The 20,663-nt window shown below is 51.7% G+C and overlaps 1 protein-coding gene across 1 annotated transcript; it reads left to right on the top strand.

Moving 5' to 3' along the window:
• Nucleotides 1–4,202: 4,202 nt before the first annotated feature.
• Nucleotides 4,203–20,338, top strand: CASS4 (Cas scaffold protein family member 4). Its single transcript, XM_036245853.1, has 6 exons — nucleotides 4,203–4,732; nucleotides 8,561–8,656; nucleotides 11,580–11,660; nucleotides 12,513–13,817; nucleotides 14,866–14,943; nucleotides 18,343–20,338. The coding sequence occupies exons 1-6, from the start codon at nucleotides 4,247–4,249 to the stop codon at nucleotides 18,748–18,750; spliced, it is 2,454 nt and encodes an 817-aa protein (XP_036101746.1). The 5' UTR covers nucleotides 4,203–4,246; the 3' UTR covers nucleotides 18,751–20,338.
• The last annotated feature ends 325 nt before the right edge of the window (nucleotides 20,339–20,663 follow it).

Genomic DNA, 20,663 nt, shown 5'->3' with positions numbered 1-20,663 from the left:
AGCCAAACCGGCCAGGGCATCCGTATTGTTTTTTATTGGAGCTGGTGTCCTCCACTGGAATGGTCATTGGTGTGAGATCAGGAACTGTTTGGTTCCCCACTACGTCTCCAGCACAGCAGTGGGTACAAAATAGATGCTCAGTACAATCTTGGTGAATGAGTGAATGAATGAATGAATGAATGCACGCATGAATGGCATCCCAGAATTCTCCAGCTAGAGCGTATTACTCCCAGGGCTTATTGCTGATTCAAGGTGTAGAACAGGGGTCCTCTTCTTCTTTGCCTTTGTCTCCCTAAGCTCCTTCCCCTTCTTCCTTCCAAGTGCTTGTTCGTTTTTCCTTTCTCCTCTCTCCGCTGTTGTGTGAGGGTGGGCATTTGGGGGAAATGCCCTTTTTGGAAATTGGCTTAGAAGATTTCTCCACAGCACCCAGAATCGATCTGTGCGCCCTCAGGGAATAAGATTAGAAATATACGTCCTTTCTCATCTCTTAAATGTTCACAAACGTTTCCAAAGTAACACTCTTGAAAAATACCTTGTGAGTGGCCTGAGTGACCGCTGCAACTGTTGGGAGTTTCCTTTGCCGAGGCTGGTCGGTTGCATCCCTGCGTCGTCCACAGAGGTTAGCCCACTGCCAGGGACACAGGTGTGCCATTAGCCTTTGCTGCTCTGTTTCTCGTTCATCCGGCACTGCTGGCCTGACCACGCATGTCTGCCTTACCCCGCCTGGGTCCTTTCTTCCACACGCCCAGAGGACTCTCATCTCCAGGTCCCGCGTGGACGTGGAAAAGGGCCGTGGCCTCACTTGGGTGGTCAGGACAGCCTCTGCAGGAGGAGACTCCTGGGCTGAGATGCGGAGGAGAGGAAGCCAGTTATGCAAAGATCTGAAGGGAAAGTGTCCCGGGCAGAAGGAGTAGCAAGAACAAAGGCCCTGGGGTGGACATGCTTACTTAGTGTGTCTGAGCAAAATAAGAAAGCCATTATCGGGAGGGAAATTTACAGGAGATGCAGGCCAGGAGGGCGATCAGGTGGGGGGTTTAGGTCTTGTTCTAAGGGCGGCTCTGAGCAACTGGAGGTGTTTAAACAAGGTCAACACCATCAGTCATGTGTATGACAGGTTCTGGCTGGTGTCTGGAGAATGGGGCATAAGGGGAAGGATATAGTCATGGATGTGAGGAGAGCAGAGTCCAAGTGACCGTGGGCACATCCTTCGACCTCTCTGACCCTCAGTTTCCTCATCTGTAAATTGGGGATAAGAAACCCTACCTCTGAAGCTTCTGAGAATTAATGGGTATAATGACTTCTGTGCAAAATACAAAATAGGTCCCCACTCAGTGGAGTCCCCCGTTATCTCCTCTTTCTAGGTAACTCCCCAAGATTTCTCACGTGTGTTTCATTCGCTGCTTTGTAACATAGACTTCGATGGTCTTTGTTATTAAAACCCTGAGACATTCATTGATTGCACAGGTGTCCAGAGACAACCCCTGCCAATTATAACAACATTCCCTACTGGAGGGATCACGTGACAGCAACGTATCTGGGGTTTTCCTTTGCCCGGAGTTGACATCGTTCAGGTGCGGGCTGGTGCTCCGAAGACAGCGTGTCCCCAGGAGAGACTGTTGCTGTCCATCTCAGACAGCTGTGGGTGACCCTACGAGCCGTTGTTCTCTGGGAAAACACCCCGCCTGGCACAACAGGCAAACCCACCAGCAAAGCCGGATGCTTCCCAGCAGCTGCCACGCGGCACCAGCTGCTCCGTCCGAGCCCACGTCCCCCTCATTTCCCGCGCGTGTCGCATGTCGACGGCGGGCCTCTGAAATGTCATTTCACGGGAGGTGTGACGGTCGGTCAGAAACTGGGTTTTGGGGTTCCCTTCTCTTCCCAGTGTGGACAATGTATAATGCTCCAAAAGGTAAAATCATGCCTCTCTTGTGTAAATAGAAAAGGGACTCGCGTCCCAGATTTTGATAAGCTGATTCATTAATGAGGGAACCGGGTAAGTGTGAAACCGGGTCATTGGAGGGTGTATTTGTAGACGGTTTCGTAAAGGAATGTTGGGATAGGGCTCCAGGGCAGAGCACACATCTGGTTAAAGTCTGGCAAGGCGTCCTGGCCGGTTTGGCTGTGGTTAGGGTGTCGGCCCACAGACCAAAGAATCACGGGTGTGATGCCGATCAAGGGCATGTAGCTCGGTTGCAGGTTCCATCCCCGGCCCCAGTCAGGGTCGTGTGGGGGGCAACCAATCCATCTGTCTCTCTCACATCAATGCTTCTCTCTCTCTTTCTCCCACTCTATCTTTAAAAAGTCAAGGGGAAAATATTCTCAGGGTGAGGATTTAATTAAAAAGGAAAAAAAAGTCTGACAAGGTAATAAACCGTAATTTTCAGGTTATCTTTTCCTGCCGAACAGAAATTATTGTCTCTTTCACTGGAAAAAAATGATAATGTAGCATGGAACTTCACTAAGTCTTGAAATTTAATGAATCCTCTTTTTTTTTCTTTTTCTTTTTTTTTTTTTATCCTCACCCAAGGACTTTTTTTTTATGTTTTGTTCAGATAGAGTGGGAGGGAGAGAGAGAGAGAGAGAAACATCGACGTGAAAGGGACACATCGAGTGGCTGCCTCCTGCACGACCAACCAGGGCCGGGGACAAACTGCAACCGAGGCACATGCCCTTAGTGGGAACTGAACCCGGGTCTCTCCGGGCCGCAGGCCGACGCTCTAACCGCTGAGCCAAACTGGCCAGGGCATGAATACTCTTGAGAAGAGTCTAAAACTTACCCTGGCCGGTTTGGCACAGTGGTTAGAACATCGGCCCGCGGACCAGAGAGTCCCGGGTTCGGTTCCTGCTGAGGGCACGTACCTCAGCTGCAGTTTGTCCCCGGCCCCAGTTGGGGTCTCGTGGGAGGCAAAAAGTCGATGTGTCTCTCTCACATCGATGTTTCTCTCTCTCTCTCTCCCTTCCTCTCTCCCTCCTGCTCTATCTGAAGATGAATGCAAAAATGTACTCGGCTGAGGATAAAAAATTAAAAGAATCTAAAACTCGGTTCCCTCCAAATGCTTCGTCTCCGTGATCCTCCAGGCTGAGCACCCACATTCGCCTGCTCACAGCACGTTCAAGGGACAGGGGCTGCGTGTGAGGACACCTCTGTGGTCATTCTCACAGATGACCACCTAAAAGAGTGGGCGGAGTGTCAGAGTGTTGCTAACCCTCCTCTTGACAGAAATGAGCGCTGTCCCCTGGGTGCGTGGGTCACTTTCTCTCCCAAAGACCTGGCTCTGGGGCCTCCCAGACTCGCCCTCACCTACCCGTCAACTCACCTGTAGCCAGGGAGCACCTCCTGTGCACTGGGGCCCATATGTCCTACTTCTGTAAGAAGTATGCACTGACAGCTTGCAGGGGGTGATTATGTTCAACACGCAGACACGAACTCCCTTCACTGAATTACAGCATAAAGCCATCGCTGCCGTGGCGACAAGGTGACTTTTGATTTGGGGAACGGGTGGCTAACAGAAAGAACACCTGTTTGAGAACTAGGGCAATGGACCGGGGTTCGATCCTGGCCGTGTCACCACAGACAAGTCTATCACCCCTGCCTCCTTGTCTCATCGTTCATGAATTCCTGACTACTTTGTTAGCATCTCCTGTACACCTGGGTCCATGCTTCACTCTGAGGACAGGGCAGCAAATAAGTAAGATACGGTCCCAGCAGACATGGGACTTCCAGTCCAATTCAGGGGGGAAATAACAAGAACCAGGCAAACAGCAGTGTGGCAATGATGGCAAGAACAGCCAAGCTTCACTGAGCGCTCACTACATGCCAGGGCGAGCTGTAGATACGTATCAACCCACTTAATTCTCACCACAACACTGTGCGGTAAGATACTGCTCTTATTCCCATTTTCCAGACCAGGAAACTGAGACCCAAAGAGAGGAACCAATTTGCTCAGGGACACGCAGCCAGGAAGTCACGGCACCAGGGTTTCAACCCAGCCGCGTGCCGTGCCGAACTCAGCTACAAACTGCAAGGGTCATCGATGCCCCAGATGAAGTCAGGGCGCTGAGGTCCGGTCAGGGATGTGGGAGCTGGTGTGGGGGTGCAGATAAGACTTCCCTGAGGAAGTGACATGTCACCCAAGGCCCCAAGGATGAGTAGGAATGAGTCAGGCCAAGTGCAGGGACGAGAGCCTCTGAGGACAGGGAAAGGGACACCGCAGCCGCTGCGGCCCCGGCGTGCCTGCGTGCGGGGATGGATGTGGGGGTCGTCCGCAGCAGTGACGACAATGAACTCTCTCTCCCCTCCCGCCCCCAGAAGCTCTCGGCCAGGGCCCTTTATGACAACGACCCCGACTGCTCCGATGAGCTGGCTTTCTGCAAAGGAGACATCCTGACGATTCTGGAGCGCAATGTGCCAGAGAGCCACGGCTGGTGGAGGTGTTTGCTCCACGGGAGGCAAGGCCTGGCCCCTGCCAACCGCCTCCAAATCCTCGCGGAAGCCCCGGCGGACAGGCCCTGGCCCCCTCTCCTGAGAGGCCCGGAAGAAGCTCTCGCCGGCCCGGAGGAGGTCTACCAGGTGCCCGCCCCGCTCAGCCCCTCACCTCCGGGCCCCGTATACGAGCACATGAAGAGCTGGGTGGAACGACCCCCGCCACCCACAATCCAAGTCTACGAAGTCCCCGAGCTGCCTTCCGGCCCCAGGACGGTCTGTGAGAAGGTGCTGAGATTTCCCAAACAGGTAAGTGTGCTTCCAAGTGAGAGAGGGGGGCTGGTGACGTGTGACAGCCGGGGGCACGCCCCCTTGGTCACTGGTGTCCATCAGGGCAAATGGGCCAAGTGGGAACCAGGCTGTTGGTGTGATGGGGTGAGCTTGGGTTTGGCCCCCGCTTCAGTGGTTCTGTCACCACTGCGATGCCCCAGCTCTGCGGGCACCCATGCTTCACGGGAAACTGATCACGTAGGCCGGCTGTGCCGCAAGGCATTGTGGACGTCCGCGCTGGCCTTCTCCTACCCCGGGTAAGAACGCTAGGGCTGCCAGTCATGACGACGGGGCTGTTACCCACCAGCCCTAACACATGGGTGCCCTTCAGCCCACAAATCGTACTTCGAGCGTGGCTACAGAAATACACGAGAAGGCAGGGACGGACCTGGGTGGGGAGGTCCTGCCACTGTAGCGTTATTTGTCACAAGGAAACATTGAAGCCTCCTAAATGTTTGGGAACAGGGGTGGCCCCTCGATGCTGGCGTACCCCGGCGACAAACGCATGCAGGGGGAACACCAGACGAAGTCGTTCTGTGAGGGGTTTGTACAGGGACGTGGAGAGCCGTTGAAGTGAGCACCGGGCAAACAAAATCTAAAAGTAGCATTCTGTGGTGTGTGTGTGTGTGTGTGTGTGTGTGCGCGCGCGCTCACACAGTGAAGGGAACGCACACCAGCAGTGGTTACCCTTAGGAAGTGGAACTGGTCAAGGAGAAAGTGAAAGGAGGCATTACAAGGCCCTTTATTTTATTCACTCCGGTGCCCCAGCCCCCAGGACTGTGGCCAGCCTCGGTGGGTACCAGTAAATAATAATGAATGAATGGAGAGATTAGGACATTGATGTGCGTTATGGCACAGAACATTTTTTTAAAGAGGGGAGAAGAAGCACTCAGTAAATGCAAAATGAAAAAATAAATAAATAAAAGTTTAAAGAAGGAAAGGAATTAAAAGAAGAGAGGAGAAAGATACTAATGAACTGTTTCGCCCAAGCCCTGGCCTCCGAGAGATGTTAAGAATGCAGAACAGATTCGCAAGGTCTCTGTGGTCTCAGCTCAGATGACACGTCCCAGCTGGCGGCGGCTGTGGGCGGGGGTCCTGACGGGGTCTGCGTCCAGGAATGCCTGCTCCCCCGACGGGTGTGCTGGGGCCCAGGGACATCATGCTTCCAACTCGGGCCTCCTGCACACCAGCCTCCCGCCCCACCTTCAGACACGAAGAGCTGATTCCTTAAAAGACTTGGAACACTTCGGATGTCTTAACTGCCTGGGCTGCCAGGTGGGGAACCAGACAGTTGCCACACCAAACAGCTGCCCCTCGGGCACTGCCTACAAACACCAGAAGGAAGCTGGCTGTGCCTTGGGCGGCAGCGTTTGGGGTACACCCCAAGTTGCTTTTCTAGAACAGCTGGCCCAAACCTCAGCCCCGAGTGCTCAGCAGCTGACCCAGGGCCGATCCTCAGAGCCTGCAGGAAAAATTGGTGGCCTTAGCTGAAATAAATTTAAGTTTCTTTTTTTTTTTTATCCTCATCCAAGGACATTTTTTCATTTTTTGTTCAGATAGAGCGGGAGGGAGAGAGAGGAAGAGAGAGAGAGAGAGAGAAACATTGATGTGAAAGGGACACATCGAGTGGCTGCCACCCGCACGACCCAACCAGGGCCGGGGACAAACTGCAACCGAGGTACATGCCCTCAGCAGGAACCGAACCCGGGTCTCTCTGGACCACAGGCCGACGCTCTAACCGCTGAGCCAAACCGGCCAGGGCTTGAGTTTCTTTTTAAAGCCACGAAAGAAAAAACAAAACCAAAGAAAAAAACAAACGAAAACCATCTCCGCCCACAGTTCGCCAGGTGTCCCTAACACCCAGCACGCCGCCCAGTACACACTGGTTGAACGGAGGGAGTGACCAGTTACGGCACAAGGCTTGCTGACCAGGGGCTTCGCCTTCCAGGCTGACACCTGGTGTACGAGGGAAGATGAGTTCCCTGTCTCAGCAGGAAGGGTCGAGTGCTCGCCGTGAGTTTGTCCTGAAGCCAGTGTGTCGAGGGCAGAGCCCTGGCACGCGGGGGCTACTGCGAACAGACAGAAACCACAGCCACCGGAGGGGAATTCACGAACCAGGGGCTCTCGCCACTCCAGCAGGGCTCTTGAGGTGGACCCAGTAAAACCCCCGGGAAACTTTTCTGCCTTTATTCCTGCTGAGGTTCCCTCTGTGGCTGCCCTGTCTACATGTTTGCTTCCTCCACCCCCCCCCCCCCATTTTATTGCCTTCTCTGTGCTTGGGGGGTCTTGGAGAGCCCCTCTGTAGCCCAAGAAGCAGGGGTCCTGGTTCACGTGGCTTCTGGAGCAGCCACGACCCCGCCGGGCGACTGCAAACGTCAGAACACCCCTGTGTCTTCCTCTTTCTTCCTCTGAATCATGAGAAAGGAGGGCCCGGTTGTTTGTCAAGTCACTCCAGTTGTGCTGTTTCGTGATCCTACATCATCTTGCCACCGCTTCTCCTGCAAGAAGGAACAGATTATCAGTTAGGCATCTTCCGATCCACAAAGCAGGCTGACATCTCCTCCCCGCTTGTGTAACCCAGTTGTTAGTTCTGCCTCTGGGGTACCCAGGAAACACCCGAGGCAGAAGCGGTCATTCCTGGAACAAGGCGTGTCCACTAGCTTCCAGCTGTTTCCAACGGGCGGTCCCCAGGCTGGGAACACGGCCAGATGGACCCATGTCACAGTCTCCCCTTATACCTGGGCCAGCTCTCTCCAGATGAAGGTTGGCCAACAATTAAAAACCGAGATGGTGGAGACACGTCACTTTCCTCATGTTGTTTTAACAGAGGAGCTCACGGCTCAGCCTCGGATGTCCCAACATCTGGGAGGGACCTCTGTGGACCCTTCGATGAAAACAACCCTTCCTTTTACAAATGAGGAAGCGGATTCCTAGGGAGGTGGGACAGCCATCCCGAGAAGCTTCCTTGCTGTGTCTGCATGTCTGTGCGTCTGTCTGCGTCCCTAGACTGCCAACACCCAAGGGCAGAGCCCTCCAGTCCGCTCTTGACCTTCGTTTGCCTGACTCTGTGGCAACACGGTTGACTCTTTGCAGCATGTTTTTTTTTTCTTTTTTTGATTGAAGTGGAACCTACAGATCCTAAGGGTATGGCCTGGTTACTAGGATTCAGATCAAGAGATAGAACAAAGCTAAGAAACAAAACACAAAAACAAAAAAAAGTCACAGAGCAAAGCTAAGACCCAGAAGCCCCTCACGCCTTCTGGTCACTTCCTCCCGGTTAACCCCCTGGCTGAGCTCTGTTTTGCTTTTTATTCCAACTTCCTTAATACAGTACACTAGCCTGACTTTTTTTTTTTTTAATCACCAAACAATTTAAAAAAATATGTCTAATTTTGGCTGAAATTCAGAGAAGGGAATCTCGAGTGTTTCAAGCGGAGAGCGTCCGGTTTCCTGACGAAGCTGCGCTCAGCCCGACAGGTCCCTGAGCTGGCCTCGCCTGCCGTCCCCTCGACCTTTCCAAACGCTGCCTCTCAGATGTGTCCCTAACTCCTGCCATCTCGAGCCTCCGTGTTCCAAGGTCCAGCTGGCTTCCTCCCACCTGGAACCTCCCGACGGAAAGTCCCTCTGCCCCGTGGAGAGGCGGCGGCAGCACGTGTGACCCACGGTGCCAGCTGCATGAAGACAGTGGGACCAGGAGGAATGCGGTCCACAGAACAGCGCTGGGGGAGGCTCTGGGGTGGGAGAGAGCTTGGGGTGTTGGAACACTCGGGTGACACTTCCTTTCCCTCGGTTTTTTTCCTCCCCAAGGCCGTCTTCACAATTCCCAGACCTGCTCAGGCCTCGTCGGCGCCTCTGCCTCTGTACGACGTGCCTGTCCAGAGCCGGGGCCCTCGGGCCCGCAAGGTGAGTCTCCGCCTGGCCCTGCTCCCCCAGGGGCCTCTCCGTCCGCAGCGGGGGTTCTCCGTGTCATGCAGACGACTTCTGGGCACCTGTGTGCTCCTGGGTACGTCGCCACTCAGAAGCCAGCATCCAGGGAGCCCAGACTGCTCAGGAGAACACTGGCATCATTTGAATGCTGACTATGTTCAAAATGTTTACTTTTCACTTGTAACAGCTATTTTATATCCATGCACACACACATATATATGCATACACAAATACACACTTTTAAGAACGATATTTTGAAGAATATACCCGGGTGGGCAAAAGCAGATTTACAGTGATGAGTATGAAAAACATTGAGTTTATTCTTGTGTTATTATTTATTTATTTATTTATTTATTTATTTTTAGGAAGACTATTTTCCTGTATGACTTTTTTTTATCATTATTGAAAGTATTACAGCCCTGGCCGGTTTGGCTCAGCGGTTAGAGCGTCGGCCTGCGGTACAGAGAGACCCGGGTTCGGTTCCCGCTAAGGGCACGTACCTCGGTTGCAGTTTGTCCCCGGCCCTGGTTGGTCGTGCGGGTGGCAGCCACTCGATGTGTCCCTTTCACGTCGATGTTTCTCTCTCTCTCTCTTCCTCTCTCTCCCTCCCGCTCTATCTGAACAAAAAAAAAGAAAGTATTACAGATGTCCCCCCTCTTTTTTCCCATTGACCCCCTCCTCCCTGCTCCCACCCCCCTCCTGTTTCCCCCAAACTGTTTGTGTTCGTTGGTTGTGCACATGAGCATGTAAGTTCTTTGGTTTTCTCCTCCCACCCTCAACCCCTTCCCTTGAGGTTCGTCCGTCTGTTCCCTACTTCCATGTCTCTGGATCCATTTTGTTTGTCAGCTTATTTTTTTCATTATATTCCACAAATAAGTGAGATTATGTGGTACTTCTATTTCTCTGACTGGCTTATATCGCTCAGCATAATACTCTCCAGGTCCCTCCAGGTCCTCTCAGAGGGTACTTCTTTCTTTCTTACAGCTGCATAGTACTCCACTGTGTACATGTACCACAGCTTTTTTATCCACTCCTCTACTGATGGGCACCTGGGCTGTTTCCAGATCTTAGCTGTTGTACATAGTGCTGCTATGAACATGGGGATACATATATTCTTCCTCATTGGTGTTTCAGGCTTCTTAGGGTATATTCCTAGAAGTGGGGTCACTGGGTCAAATGGCAGTTACATTTTTAATTTTTTGAGGAAACACCATATTGTTTTTTATAACAGCTGCAGATTATTATTTATTTATTACCATTTTGTTTTCCATTCAAACAACTGTAAACCTACTTTTGGCTCCAACCTGTACATCACAGTCTTAACATCATCACTGGTTATATTAACATTGATTGCCTCTGGGGGGTGGAATTTTAGGTGGTTTTCTTTTTCTTTTTTTTCTTTTAACCTATTTGTATGTCCCTGGTACATCAGATTACTGAGGCCTGCTTCATGGACCCAGAGCACAGCTTCAGTCATTTCTTAGCCCATCCACAGCCCTCTGAGGCCGCGCTCTCTCCATCCCATCAATGTGGGAAGGACCACCTGCAGATTTAACCACACCTGCTACCCAGCCCAAAGACTCTTATTTTTTTTTAAATCCTCACCTGAGGTCATGCTTTTATTGATTTTGAGAGAGAGAGAAACATCGATATGAGAGAGCTATATCGACTGGTTGCCTCCTATACGCACCCCAACTGGGATCTAACCCACAACCTAGGTATGTGCCCTGACCGGGAATCAAACCCACAACCTTTTGGTGTACGGATGATGTTCCAACTGGCCAGGACCCCCAAAGACTCTTGTGGGTGGTCTGAGTGGGGCCCTCTCCAAACTCCAGCTTCTCTCTGCTTCTTTGCAAACCCGTCTTGGGGCTCTCTCAGCTCTCTTGGGAGCACGGGACCCACTGTTCACATCCTCATCTGTATATTTGCTAATTGTTGCACACACAAAAATGCATATGCTCTATACAGCCACCCTACCTATTGCTCGTTACTGGGTGTATGCATGTCATTCGGCTTAGAGTCTATAGTCAGCACTCAGTAAATATTTGCAGGATGCACACATGAGTAATAAGCCCAGGAAAGTTTCTACTGAGAAACAAAGAAAGACAGAGGACATACAAAGCCCCAGTCTCAGCCCTGCCAGTGTGCCTCAGTGGCTGAGCGTCGACCCTGCACCAAGAGGTCGCTGGTTCAATTCCCGGTCAGGGCACATGCCCAGGTTGTGAACCGGATCCCCCCTGGGGGGCATGCAGAAGGCGGCCAAATGATATGCTCCCTCATCGACGTTTCTATCTCTCTCTCCCTCTCCCTTCCTCTCTCTAAAATCAATTTTAAAAAAATTTAAAAAAAAAAACAAAAACGAAGCCCAGTCTCATTTACTCTCCCGTAACTCAGTCTCCAGGCTACCTTCCAGAAGGTGAGGGACTGCCGTTGTTTTTTTTTATTTCAGGTAGAGTGGGAGGGAGAGAGAGGAACAGAGAGAGAGAAACATCGACGTGAAGGGACACATCGAGTGGCTGCCACCCGCACGACCAACCAGGGCCGGGGACAAACTGCAACCGAGGTACATGCCCTTAGCGGGAACCAAACCCGGGTCTCTCCAGACCGCAGGCCGACGCTCCAACCGCTGAGCCAAACTGGCCAGGGCGGGACTGCCGTTTTTAACTCAGGCAACGGCAGCTCGTTCCTGTCTGCTTTGTCCTCCCTTCGGTTGAGAAGCATCTTTTCAATGCACGAAGTTCATTGTTGAAAATACGCCCACAGCAGCCCATCAACCTCCACCGCAGCGCCTCGAGACCGAGAGCCCCCGAATCCTCAGTGGTCTGGGGGAGTGTGTGATGGGTTGGCCTCCAGGAAGGAAAAATCCACATTGTCCTGCCTTGTGGTCTTCCCCCAGGAGCCGGAGGAGCAGCACTTATACGACATACCCGCCAGACCCAGAAGGGCAGCATGCGGTCCCCCGGCTGGCCAGCCCAGCGTAAGTATGAGCGGGAGCTGAGGCTCGACGCGTGAACATCTGCAGAGCCCCTGGGCCAGTCGGTCGCTTGGCCAGAGCGCTCAGCTGCAAGGTCCTCGTCGCCAGCAGCATTTGCCCGGAGACCCTGGCTGCAGTGCGCTCGGGATCAGTCCCTCACTTCTGCAGCCTCCGTTTCTGTTACAGACTCATGACGAGCACGGGCTGGTCCCCGGGAGGGACCCAGAGCAGTGCTGGGCTCAAAGCAAGGGCCCAGCAGACCCTAGATAAATGCTTCTTGCCCATGTAGACCTCAGAGAGGTGCTGTGTTGAGTGGGATTTTATTGCATCTCGGGGGAATGCCTTCGTTTGAAATCTGTGTCGTCGGTGTTTATCCTTGCCGTCTGTCACGTGTATACCGTGGACACAGGCTGCCAGGGAAGGCCTTCCAGGAGAGGTGGCATCTCCGCAGTGTCGCGGGGGGTGCCTAGGAGTTTGTCAGATGGGAAAGGAAGGGCTGGGAAGGCATTTAGAGCAGGAGGACCGGCGTGGGCGAAATTGGCTATCGCAGTATGAGGTGACCGTCCTGAGTTCAGGAAAAGGTGAACAGCCTGGGCAGCTGGACCTACAGGGAGGGAGGAGGCAGGCGAGGCAGGGAACCTGATGGGAGCAGGAAGCAGGAGAGAGGAACCAGGCTGTGAAGGGCCGTGAGTGACCATGGCAATAGGGAGCCAGCGCAGACGCTTGAGCAGGGGAGTGGCGATCAGCACAGTGCCCAGCGCCTCAGGCCCTCAGTATAACACACATTTATCAAATGAGCTGCTCACACCTCTCTTATTGCTACTCAGCTGGGTGACTGTGTGTGGTTGTCCGCAGAGGCAGAGTGCCCCCGTGACATCAACCGTTGCCTTAAGGAGAGCCTGCTACAAAACATTACCAAACCCTCAGAAATCAGAGTGGATTTATGACACCCCGACATCAGCTGGCGTGAGAAATGCGTCTCTAACCAGTTCTGTGGATGAATCGGGGCCCTGCGGTCCCCCCAGACACATGGCCTATCTCCACTGTCCTCCAAATAGCAGCGCGAGGTCCCTCACTCCACACCTGCATGAAAACGTGCCCAAGCAGAAAAAACTGAGCCTTCCCGAAATTCCCGCTTGTCACATTCCAGCGCCCCGGAACGCCAGCCCTTCAGATGGAAGTGTCAGCTACAAGGTCCCTTCGAGCTTTCTGAGACCCCGTGTGGAACAGCAAAACACCATACCCAACATCTACGACATCCCTAAAGCCCTGTCAAGTGCCCCTCGGCCTGGACAAGAGCTGGGCAAAGCCACACCAGGGGCCCCAGAGAAGGACATGGACCCTCCCTGCGCGAGGTTCTCCAGAAAGGCCCCACGGTCCTCTCCCGAGCTGGACAGGTTATCCGTGAACAGTTCCGACAGCAGGGCCAGCGTCGCTTCCTCCTGCTCCTCCACGTCCACCGACTCTTCCTGCAGCCTCTCTTCCGAGGAGTCAGCAAAGGAGCTGCCCTTGGACCTGGACGTGGCCAAAGGGATGGTCACGGTGCTGCAGCACAAGGTGGCCAGCTCCATCGCGGGCCTGATGCTGTTTGTCAGCAGCAAGTGGAGGTCCAGGGACTATCTGGAGGCCAACATCGATGCCATCCGCAGGGCCGTCGACCACATCCAGGACTCTCTGGGGGAGTTTCTGGATTTCGCCCGCGGAGTCTGCGGGGCCTCCTCGCACCTCACCGACAGCAACCTTCAGGCCAGAATTAGGGACCAGCTGCAGACGATCTCCAACTCCTACCAGATCCTGCTCGAAGCCAAGGGGAGCCTGGACGGCTGCCACTGGTCCCTGGACGTCCTGGTGACAGAGAAAGTGCAGAACAGCCGGGATGACCTTGAGAGGTTCGTCCTGGTGGCACGGATGCTCCCAGAAGACATCAAGAGGTTCGCCTCTATCCTCATTGCCAACGGGAGGCTCCTCTTCACGCAGAGCTGTGCAAAGGAGGGGAACGCGCCCTTGGCCCCCGGCGCGGACGTTGAGCTTGCGGAGCGCATCCGGCCTCCCCAAAGCGGGGGAGAGTCGCAGCAAAGGAGCGCCCCTTTGGCTGGACAAAGGGAAAGTGAGCACTGCCCGGAACTGCTGAAGAAAAACTGGACCAACCTCTGTGAAAACGTGAGTTCGGAGTCCCAAGGGCTGTCAGGTCGAGGGGCTGTCAGGTCGAGGGGCCGTCCGTGCCCACGTGGCGTGGTCCCGGTCAGGGAGGTGCTGAGAACCTGTCAACAGTGGCTCCAGCATCCAAAAGAGTAAAATTCGTGGAAGGAAAACTCTAGGCGAAATCTTGTTAAGAACTAAGATAAGTATTTTAGTGTTAAGGCAGGAGGGACACCTGGAAATTTGGGGGTCTGTGGTCTATCTCGGACGCCAAGGTGAGAGAGAATTTTAAAAGGCCTTTGAGATCCATTCTTGGAGCAAATTTTATCCTCTCCCCTTCACGTTTTCTTGCATGTTTGAAAGCTATAGATGTAGACAGCGTTAGTGCGCTTCTCAGAAGCAGAGGAGGGAGAAAGGGAGTCTGTGTGTCATTAGCCCAGTTATTGGTAGACACTCTTCAGCTCTTGGGCACCCAGAGTGGCCTTTGTTGAAAAGCATCAGCACACAGGACAAAAACATAAAGAGGATGCCCTGGCTGGTTTGTCGCAGTGGTTAGAGTGTCAACCCGCAGACCAAAGGGTGGCAGGTTTGATCCCTGCCCCTGTTGGGCAACCAATCGATGCCCCTGTTGGGCAAACCAATCGATGCCCCTGTTGGGCAAACCATCCATGTTTCTCTCTCTCTCTCCCTTCCTCTCCTCCAAAAATCAATGGGAAATAAATCCTCAGATGAGGATTAACAACAACAAATACATACAGAGGAGTGCTCACACTTTAAAGTGGACTTAAAGAAAACCACTCAAGTCCAGCCAGTGTGACTCAGTGGTTGAGTGTTGACCCCTGCACCAAGAGGTCGCTGGTTAGATTCCCAGTCAGGGCACGTGCCCAGGTAGTGGGCCTGATCCCCAGTGGGGGGCATGCAGGAGGCAGTCGATCGATGTTCTCTCTCATCGATGTTTCTATCTCTCTCCTTCTAACTTCCTCTCTCTCTAAAAATCAATAAAGGGAAAAAAAAGAAAAGAAAAAGAAAACCGTTCAAGGGGTTGATTCAAAACGATTGTCTTTCTCAGCAGGTGCCTCACCTGGAAGAGAAAGTAAAACCCATCTTGGAAGAAAGGCTGGATGAAAACAAAGTTTTAGAAACGCAGGTAAGTGATAAGGGCTCACCCTCCAACACCCTCACCGGCTGCGCTCTCCCCCGAGTCACACTGGCCAGGCACACTTCATGTACCACCATCTCCTATAGGGTTTCTCTTTCTTTCTTTCTCTTTCTTTTTTAATCAAAGATGCTATCATTGGGCTTATTTTTATTGATGACCTTTTCTGAGTGGCAAATGACAGTAGTTTGTCATTTACCAATTGAAAAAGTCCCTCTTACATTAATATGAGTGGATCCATTTAAAGACGGAGATTAAGTGAGTTGACCTTAGGAGGAAGGCAGAAAGGGCGTAACGTGTGACGTCTTCTTTGAATAACTGCAGCCTGGGAGGCAGGGAACAAGTTCAGCCCCCTGGGTGGCGTAGGGAGAGGGACAGCGATGTCCAGTCGTGCGGGAAAGATCATTTGCCTTGTCAGAGGTCAACTAGGACCAGAACCCAGACCTCCCGGTACTCAGTTCCCCAAGCCTCAAACACCACTCCTTGGACCTGCCAGATTGCGGAGTCACAGTCTTTCTATTTGTTGTTTGTTTTTCTGAATCCTCACCCCAAGATATTTTTCCATTGATTTTTTTTTTTTTTTATCCTCACCCGAGGACATTTTTCCATTCTTTGTTCAGATAGAGAGGGAGGGAGAGAGAGGAAGAGACAGAGAGAAACATTGACGTGAAAGGGACACATCGAGTGGCTGCCACCCGCACGGCCCAACCAGGGCCGGGGACAAACTGCAACCGAGGTACATGCCCTTAGCGGGAACCAAACCCGGGTCCCTCCGGACCACAGGCTGATGCTCTAACCGCTGAGCCAAACTGGCTGGGGCTGATTTTTTTTTTTTTTAATAGAGTAGAAGGGAGGGAGGGAGAGGGAGAAAGAAACATCCATGTGATATGCAACAATCCATTGGTTACCTCCAGCACAACCCAGGGATCGAACCTGGGAGCCAACACTGTAACCGCTGAGCCAGGCCAACCTGGGTGAAAGTCATGCTGTCTTGTCCAACATGAAGTGTGCCTTAGACCAGTGTCTCTCAAACTGGAGAGTGTACCACCATCTCCTATAGGGTTTCTTCAAACCCAGAGGCCCCACTCCCAGTTTCTGACTCTGTAGGTGTGGGGTGGGACCAACAATTTATTTTCTAACACATTCCCAGTGAACCTAATACAGCGGGTCCACAGACCGCACTTGGAAAACGACTGCCTCAGGCAGACACTGCTTCTCAGTGGGGGTGGGGCACCGCTGACCACGGGGGACAGTTCTGCGTTGTGTGGGTGGACACCCAGCACCCCTAGCTCCTGCCCTCTGTCTGCCTGCAGTGCTGCTGGGTCCGTGTTAATCGACAGCCAGAAATATCTCCACACAATTCCAACCCCCACAGAAGAATCCGAACGTGTTTATTTGTCCACAGTTAACAATTTCAAGCTAAGATGCAGACGTTCTGTGTCTACATTGTTGCTTCTCCCTCCAGCCTCTGCTGTAGCATCTCATGCTCTTGCCCCCAGAGATCCATCTCAGCCAACAACCCGATCTTGTCTTCACTTTTCCTGACTATCTAAGTCCGTCTGTGCTGCTGTAACAAAGTCCTGTGGACAGGGTGTATTGCTCACGGTTCTGAAGGCCAGACGTTTGAAAACAGGGTACCAGCACGGTCAAGTTAGCGCTCCATGATTCCTAGAAGGGCACTGATCCCATCCACGGGGCCCCACCCATGTGACGTCATCTAATCCTATCACCTCCCAAAGGCATGTCTCTTCTTGCGTTCATATGGGAGGGTAGAGTGTCAACATATGAATTTGGGGAGGACACCATCAGACCATCACACGGTCTGAGTGCTTCTGGGCTGTGCACGTTGAGATCAGAGGTCGATGAGAGGGTGCTCAGCTTCATGGAAAGAATGAGTTTCAGGCTTCACCGACTTCCATAGACCTCCAGACCTTCATTCTGCTCGTTGAGTGACTCTGGGCAGAGAGCCCCAGTCTCCTCACTTACCACCTGACAATGGGGCTCTCGACTGTTACCTGGACACTAAGTTAGGTGCTGAGAAGCTTTCCACAGTGGTAGGCTTTGTGGGGCACCCTGGTTCCATATTCCAAGAAATAAAATTCATAAAAGTAAAATTCTAGCCCTGGCCAGTTTGGCTCAGTGGTTAGAGCGTCAGCCTGTGGTCCGGAGAGACCCGGGTTCGGTTCCCGCTAAGGGCACGTACTTCGGTTGCAGTTTGTCCCCAGCCCTGGTTGGTCGTGCGGGTGGCAGCCACTCGATGTGTCCCTTCACATCGATGTTTCTCCCTCTCTCTCCCTTCTTCTCTCTCCCTCCCACTCTATCTGTAAAAAAATGGAAAAATATCCTCGGGTGAGGATTAAAAAAAAAAAAAAAGTAAAATTCTAGATGAAACCTTATAGCAAGGGGAATATTTTCATATGAAGGCAAGTCAGTGAGTATGCTTAGATTTCTTCTGAAAAAAGCCAAGGTTCAGGTTTTACCTCCTGATACTGGAGTCAGAAAGGATTTTTTTAACATATGTTTTTATTGATTTTTTTAGAGACAGAGGAAGGGAGAGAGAGATAGAAACATCCATGTGAGAGAGAAACATCGGCTGCCTCCTGCACGCCCTCCGCTGGGGATCGAGCCTGCAATCCAGGCATGTGCCCTGACCGGGAATCAAACCGGGACCTCTCAGTCTGTAGGATGATGCTCAATCCACTGAGCCACACTGCCTGGGTTAGAAGGGATTTTTTTTTATCCTTACCCAAGGACATCTTTGCATTTATCTTCAGATAGAGCAGGAGGGAGGGGGGAGGAGAGAGAGAGAGAGAGAAACATCAATGTGAGAGAGACACATCGAGTGGCTGCCACCCACACGACCCCAACCAGGGCCAGGGACAAACTGCAACTGAGGTACGTGCCCTTAGCGGGAAATGAACCCGGGACTCTCTGGTCCACAGGCCGATGCTCTAACCACTGAGCCAGGGCAGAAGGGATTTTTTTAAATCCTTAAAATCTGTTCTTTGAGAAAATATTTTAATCTCACCATTAAGTTTTCTTGCATTTTTGGAAGTTATATATTGGGTCATTGTCAATGTGTTTCTCAGAATGGGTTTCTAATGGTTTGTTGAGAGAATTGAATAAGATTTTATATATTTGTACATAAAATATGTAACGTTATATGTCGTGTAATGTGCAAGGTTATCTATATGATAGTTTTTAAGTAACAGTGCTTTGAAAACACGAGCATTAACTTGTGAGGCAAACGTCACACGAGGGGCTTCCTAAACAACTTTGCACTTTTTCTTATAAAAAGTCTGCCGGAGAGAGTGAAAAAGGAAAAGGGAACCGAGCACAGCCTGTCGATAGACTCCATCTCTTATCTACCATTTTCTTCCCCTTCTCTAGAATCCCAGCTCCCCTGCGGCCCCTCTGGGTCGGCAGGACCCCAAGAAGAAGGTCCACCTGTCGGAGCACTGTCGGCTGTATTTCGGGGCCCTCTTCAAAGCCATCGGCGTCTTCCACGGCACCCTCAGCCACAGCCAGCCCCCCGAGATCTTCATCGCACAGAGCAAGCTGGTCATCATGATAGGACAGAAGCTGGTGGACACGCTGTGCAAGGAGACCCAGGACAGGGACGTGCGCAATGAGATCCTCTGCGGTGGCAGTCACCTCTGCAGCCTGCTCAAGAACCTGGCTCTGGCCACCAAGAACGCGGTACTCAAGTACCCAAGCCCCGCAGCCCTGGGACACCTCCAGGCTGAGGCTGAGAAGCTGGAGCAACACACACGGCAATTCAGAGAGACACTGGAATGAGCCTCCCTCCCTCCCTTCCGTGGGACTCTGTGTGTGGGGTAAGCCAGCCTGGGGTACACTGATGCGCGGAAACCACTGTGTGCTCAAAGCCAGTATCATCAGTGCCCAGACAATCCCAGGACATTGGCTTATCCCACAGGGAGCCAGAGAAGAGCGATGGGTGTTAAGTAAGGACCTTGCTAAGTATTTATCACGTAAGGTCAGCGTATAAAGTGATATTGTAGAAACCTAATTTTGTATTGGTTAAATGTACGCCTGTTTGAAATTCATTCATTTAATATTTATTTATTGGGCACCTACTATAAATCAACTTTTAGGTGCATGTAACAGTAAATTAAACAGAAACCTTGCCCTCAGGGAGCTTACAATCTAATAACAATCAAGTAGCAGAGAAATACATATAGAATATATCAGGTGCTAGGGAGAAAACGAAGTCAGGGAGGGGGAAGACACTTATTTTCAAATGAGTAATTTTTGTTGCATTTGTTAGATAAGGTAATATGGATTTCATTTTTGATTGAATTAATTCTGTGAGATTGCTACAAATTATGTATCTGTATCTTATACCAAATGTATATTTATATTTACTATTCTGTCATCACCAAGTCAAAGACGCATACTATATTTGCAACATAGCCTGTTCTGCTGGGTTCCCTATTAATTTATTTTGTACATTGTAGATTCTGTGTTGACAAATTCAGAATGCTCAGTCAGCAAAGGTTTATACCTCAACATTTACGGTGTTACCATTTATACTATTATGTAAATATAATCATGAAACATCCTTTGCACCAATGCCTTCCTTGGAAAAGTCTTTGATCCATGTTACCCTGGGTTCTGATACCAAAGTAAAGCCTCCAATGTTTACTGTTATTATTCAAATGCTTCTCCCCACAGGGCGCAGTGGGGCCCGAGTTCTCGAGTGCAAGGCTAGCACGGGAAAGCAAAGCCCTCCCTCGTTGTGGTCCAGCCAGGAAGTGTGGTGGGGACAGGATACCTATCTCAGATCTAAAAGTGGCTCACAGCTCCCTCGCATCAAACCACCTCCTCTTCTCCTAACGGCTGGGTCTTTAGCTCATGTGGCTACAGTCACATCATCCCTACTTCACTTCAAGTGAAGGTCCACATTCCTGTCTGCATCTCAGCCACGGAATAGCATCTCCCGGCTGCACGTCACCTGCAGTGGAATCAGGTTCGGCTCCTGTCTGCTGCTCCACACTTCGTAGACGTTTTTAAATTGTTGGCTGCTGAAGGCTGGCTATTCCGCCGTTCGTCTCGGCTCCCGAAAAGGAGCCCACTTGGTGAGTCTCGGTTCTCTACACGACAGCGGGAGAGGCACCTCCTCTGGACAGTCGTGATCTGCTCAGTCAGGACTCCTTCTGCTACAAGTGATCAGAGCCCATATATCCACCCCTCCTACGCAGGGCAGGGAATGTATCGACTCACGTATCTTAAAATCACCCAGAGGCCGACTGACTTCGAGACCAGCTGGTTTCAGCTGTGGCTCAGTTGGTTGGGCGCTGTCTCGTGCACCAAAAGGTTGCTGGTTCAACTCCCGGTCAAGGGCACACGCCCAGGTTATGGGCTTGATCCCAGGTAAAAGGCAGCCAATCCATGTTCCGCTCTCACATCGATATTTCTCTTTCTCTCTCCCTCTCCCAACCTCTCCCTCTAAAAATCAATTTTAAAAAAAGACCTGCTGGTTTGGGGGCTGCAACGGTATGCACAAGGCCCAATTTTGAGTCTCTACTTTCTCTGAGTTAACGCTCATGATGACACAGTGGCTGCCCCGTGTTCTTGATTTGTGGCCAGAGGAGAAGAAAGAGACTTGACTCTACTTGGACTATCTGAGACCGGGTACCTGCCCCTCAAAGCTTCATGAGCAGGGCATGTAATGCCCAAGTGGACCCAGA

This window comes from Molossus molossus, unplaced genomic scaffold, assembly GCF_014108415.1.
Source record: "Molossus molossus isolate mMolMol1 unplaced genomic scaffold, mMolMol1.p scaffold_m16_p_6, whole genome shotgun sequence".
NCBI classification, from domain to species: domain Eukaryota; kingdom Metazoa; phylum Chordata; class Mammalia; order Chiroptera; family Molossidae; genus Molossus; species Molossus molossus.
Note: the sequence above shows the minus strand (reverse complement) of the source record. Positions and strands in the feature narration are given on the sequence as shown.

What these genes read in the sequence shown, in the direction of transcription:
- CASS4 (XM_036245853.1), top strand. Translation starts at nt 4,247, where the DNA reads ATGGATGTGGGGGTCGTCCGCAGCAGTGACGACAATGAACTCTCTCTC. An exon ending in GGGGCCCTCGGGCCCGCAAG is followed by an intron (nt 8,657 to 11,579) that starts GTGAGTCTCCGC and finishes GTCTTCCCCCAG; the next exon opens with GAGCCGGAGGAGCAGCACTT. An exon ending in CCCCGGCTGGCCAGCCCAGC is followed by an intron (nt 11,661 to 12,512) that starts GTAAGTATGAGC and finishes GGTTGTCCGCAG; the next exon opens with AGGCAGAGTGCCCCCGTGAC.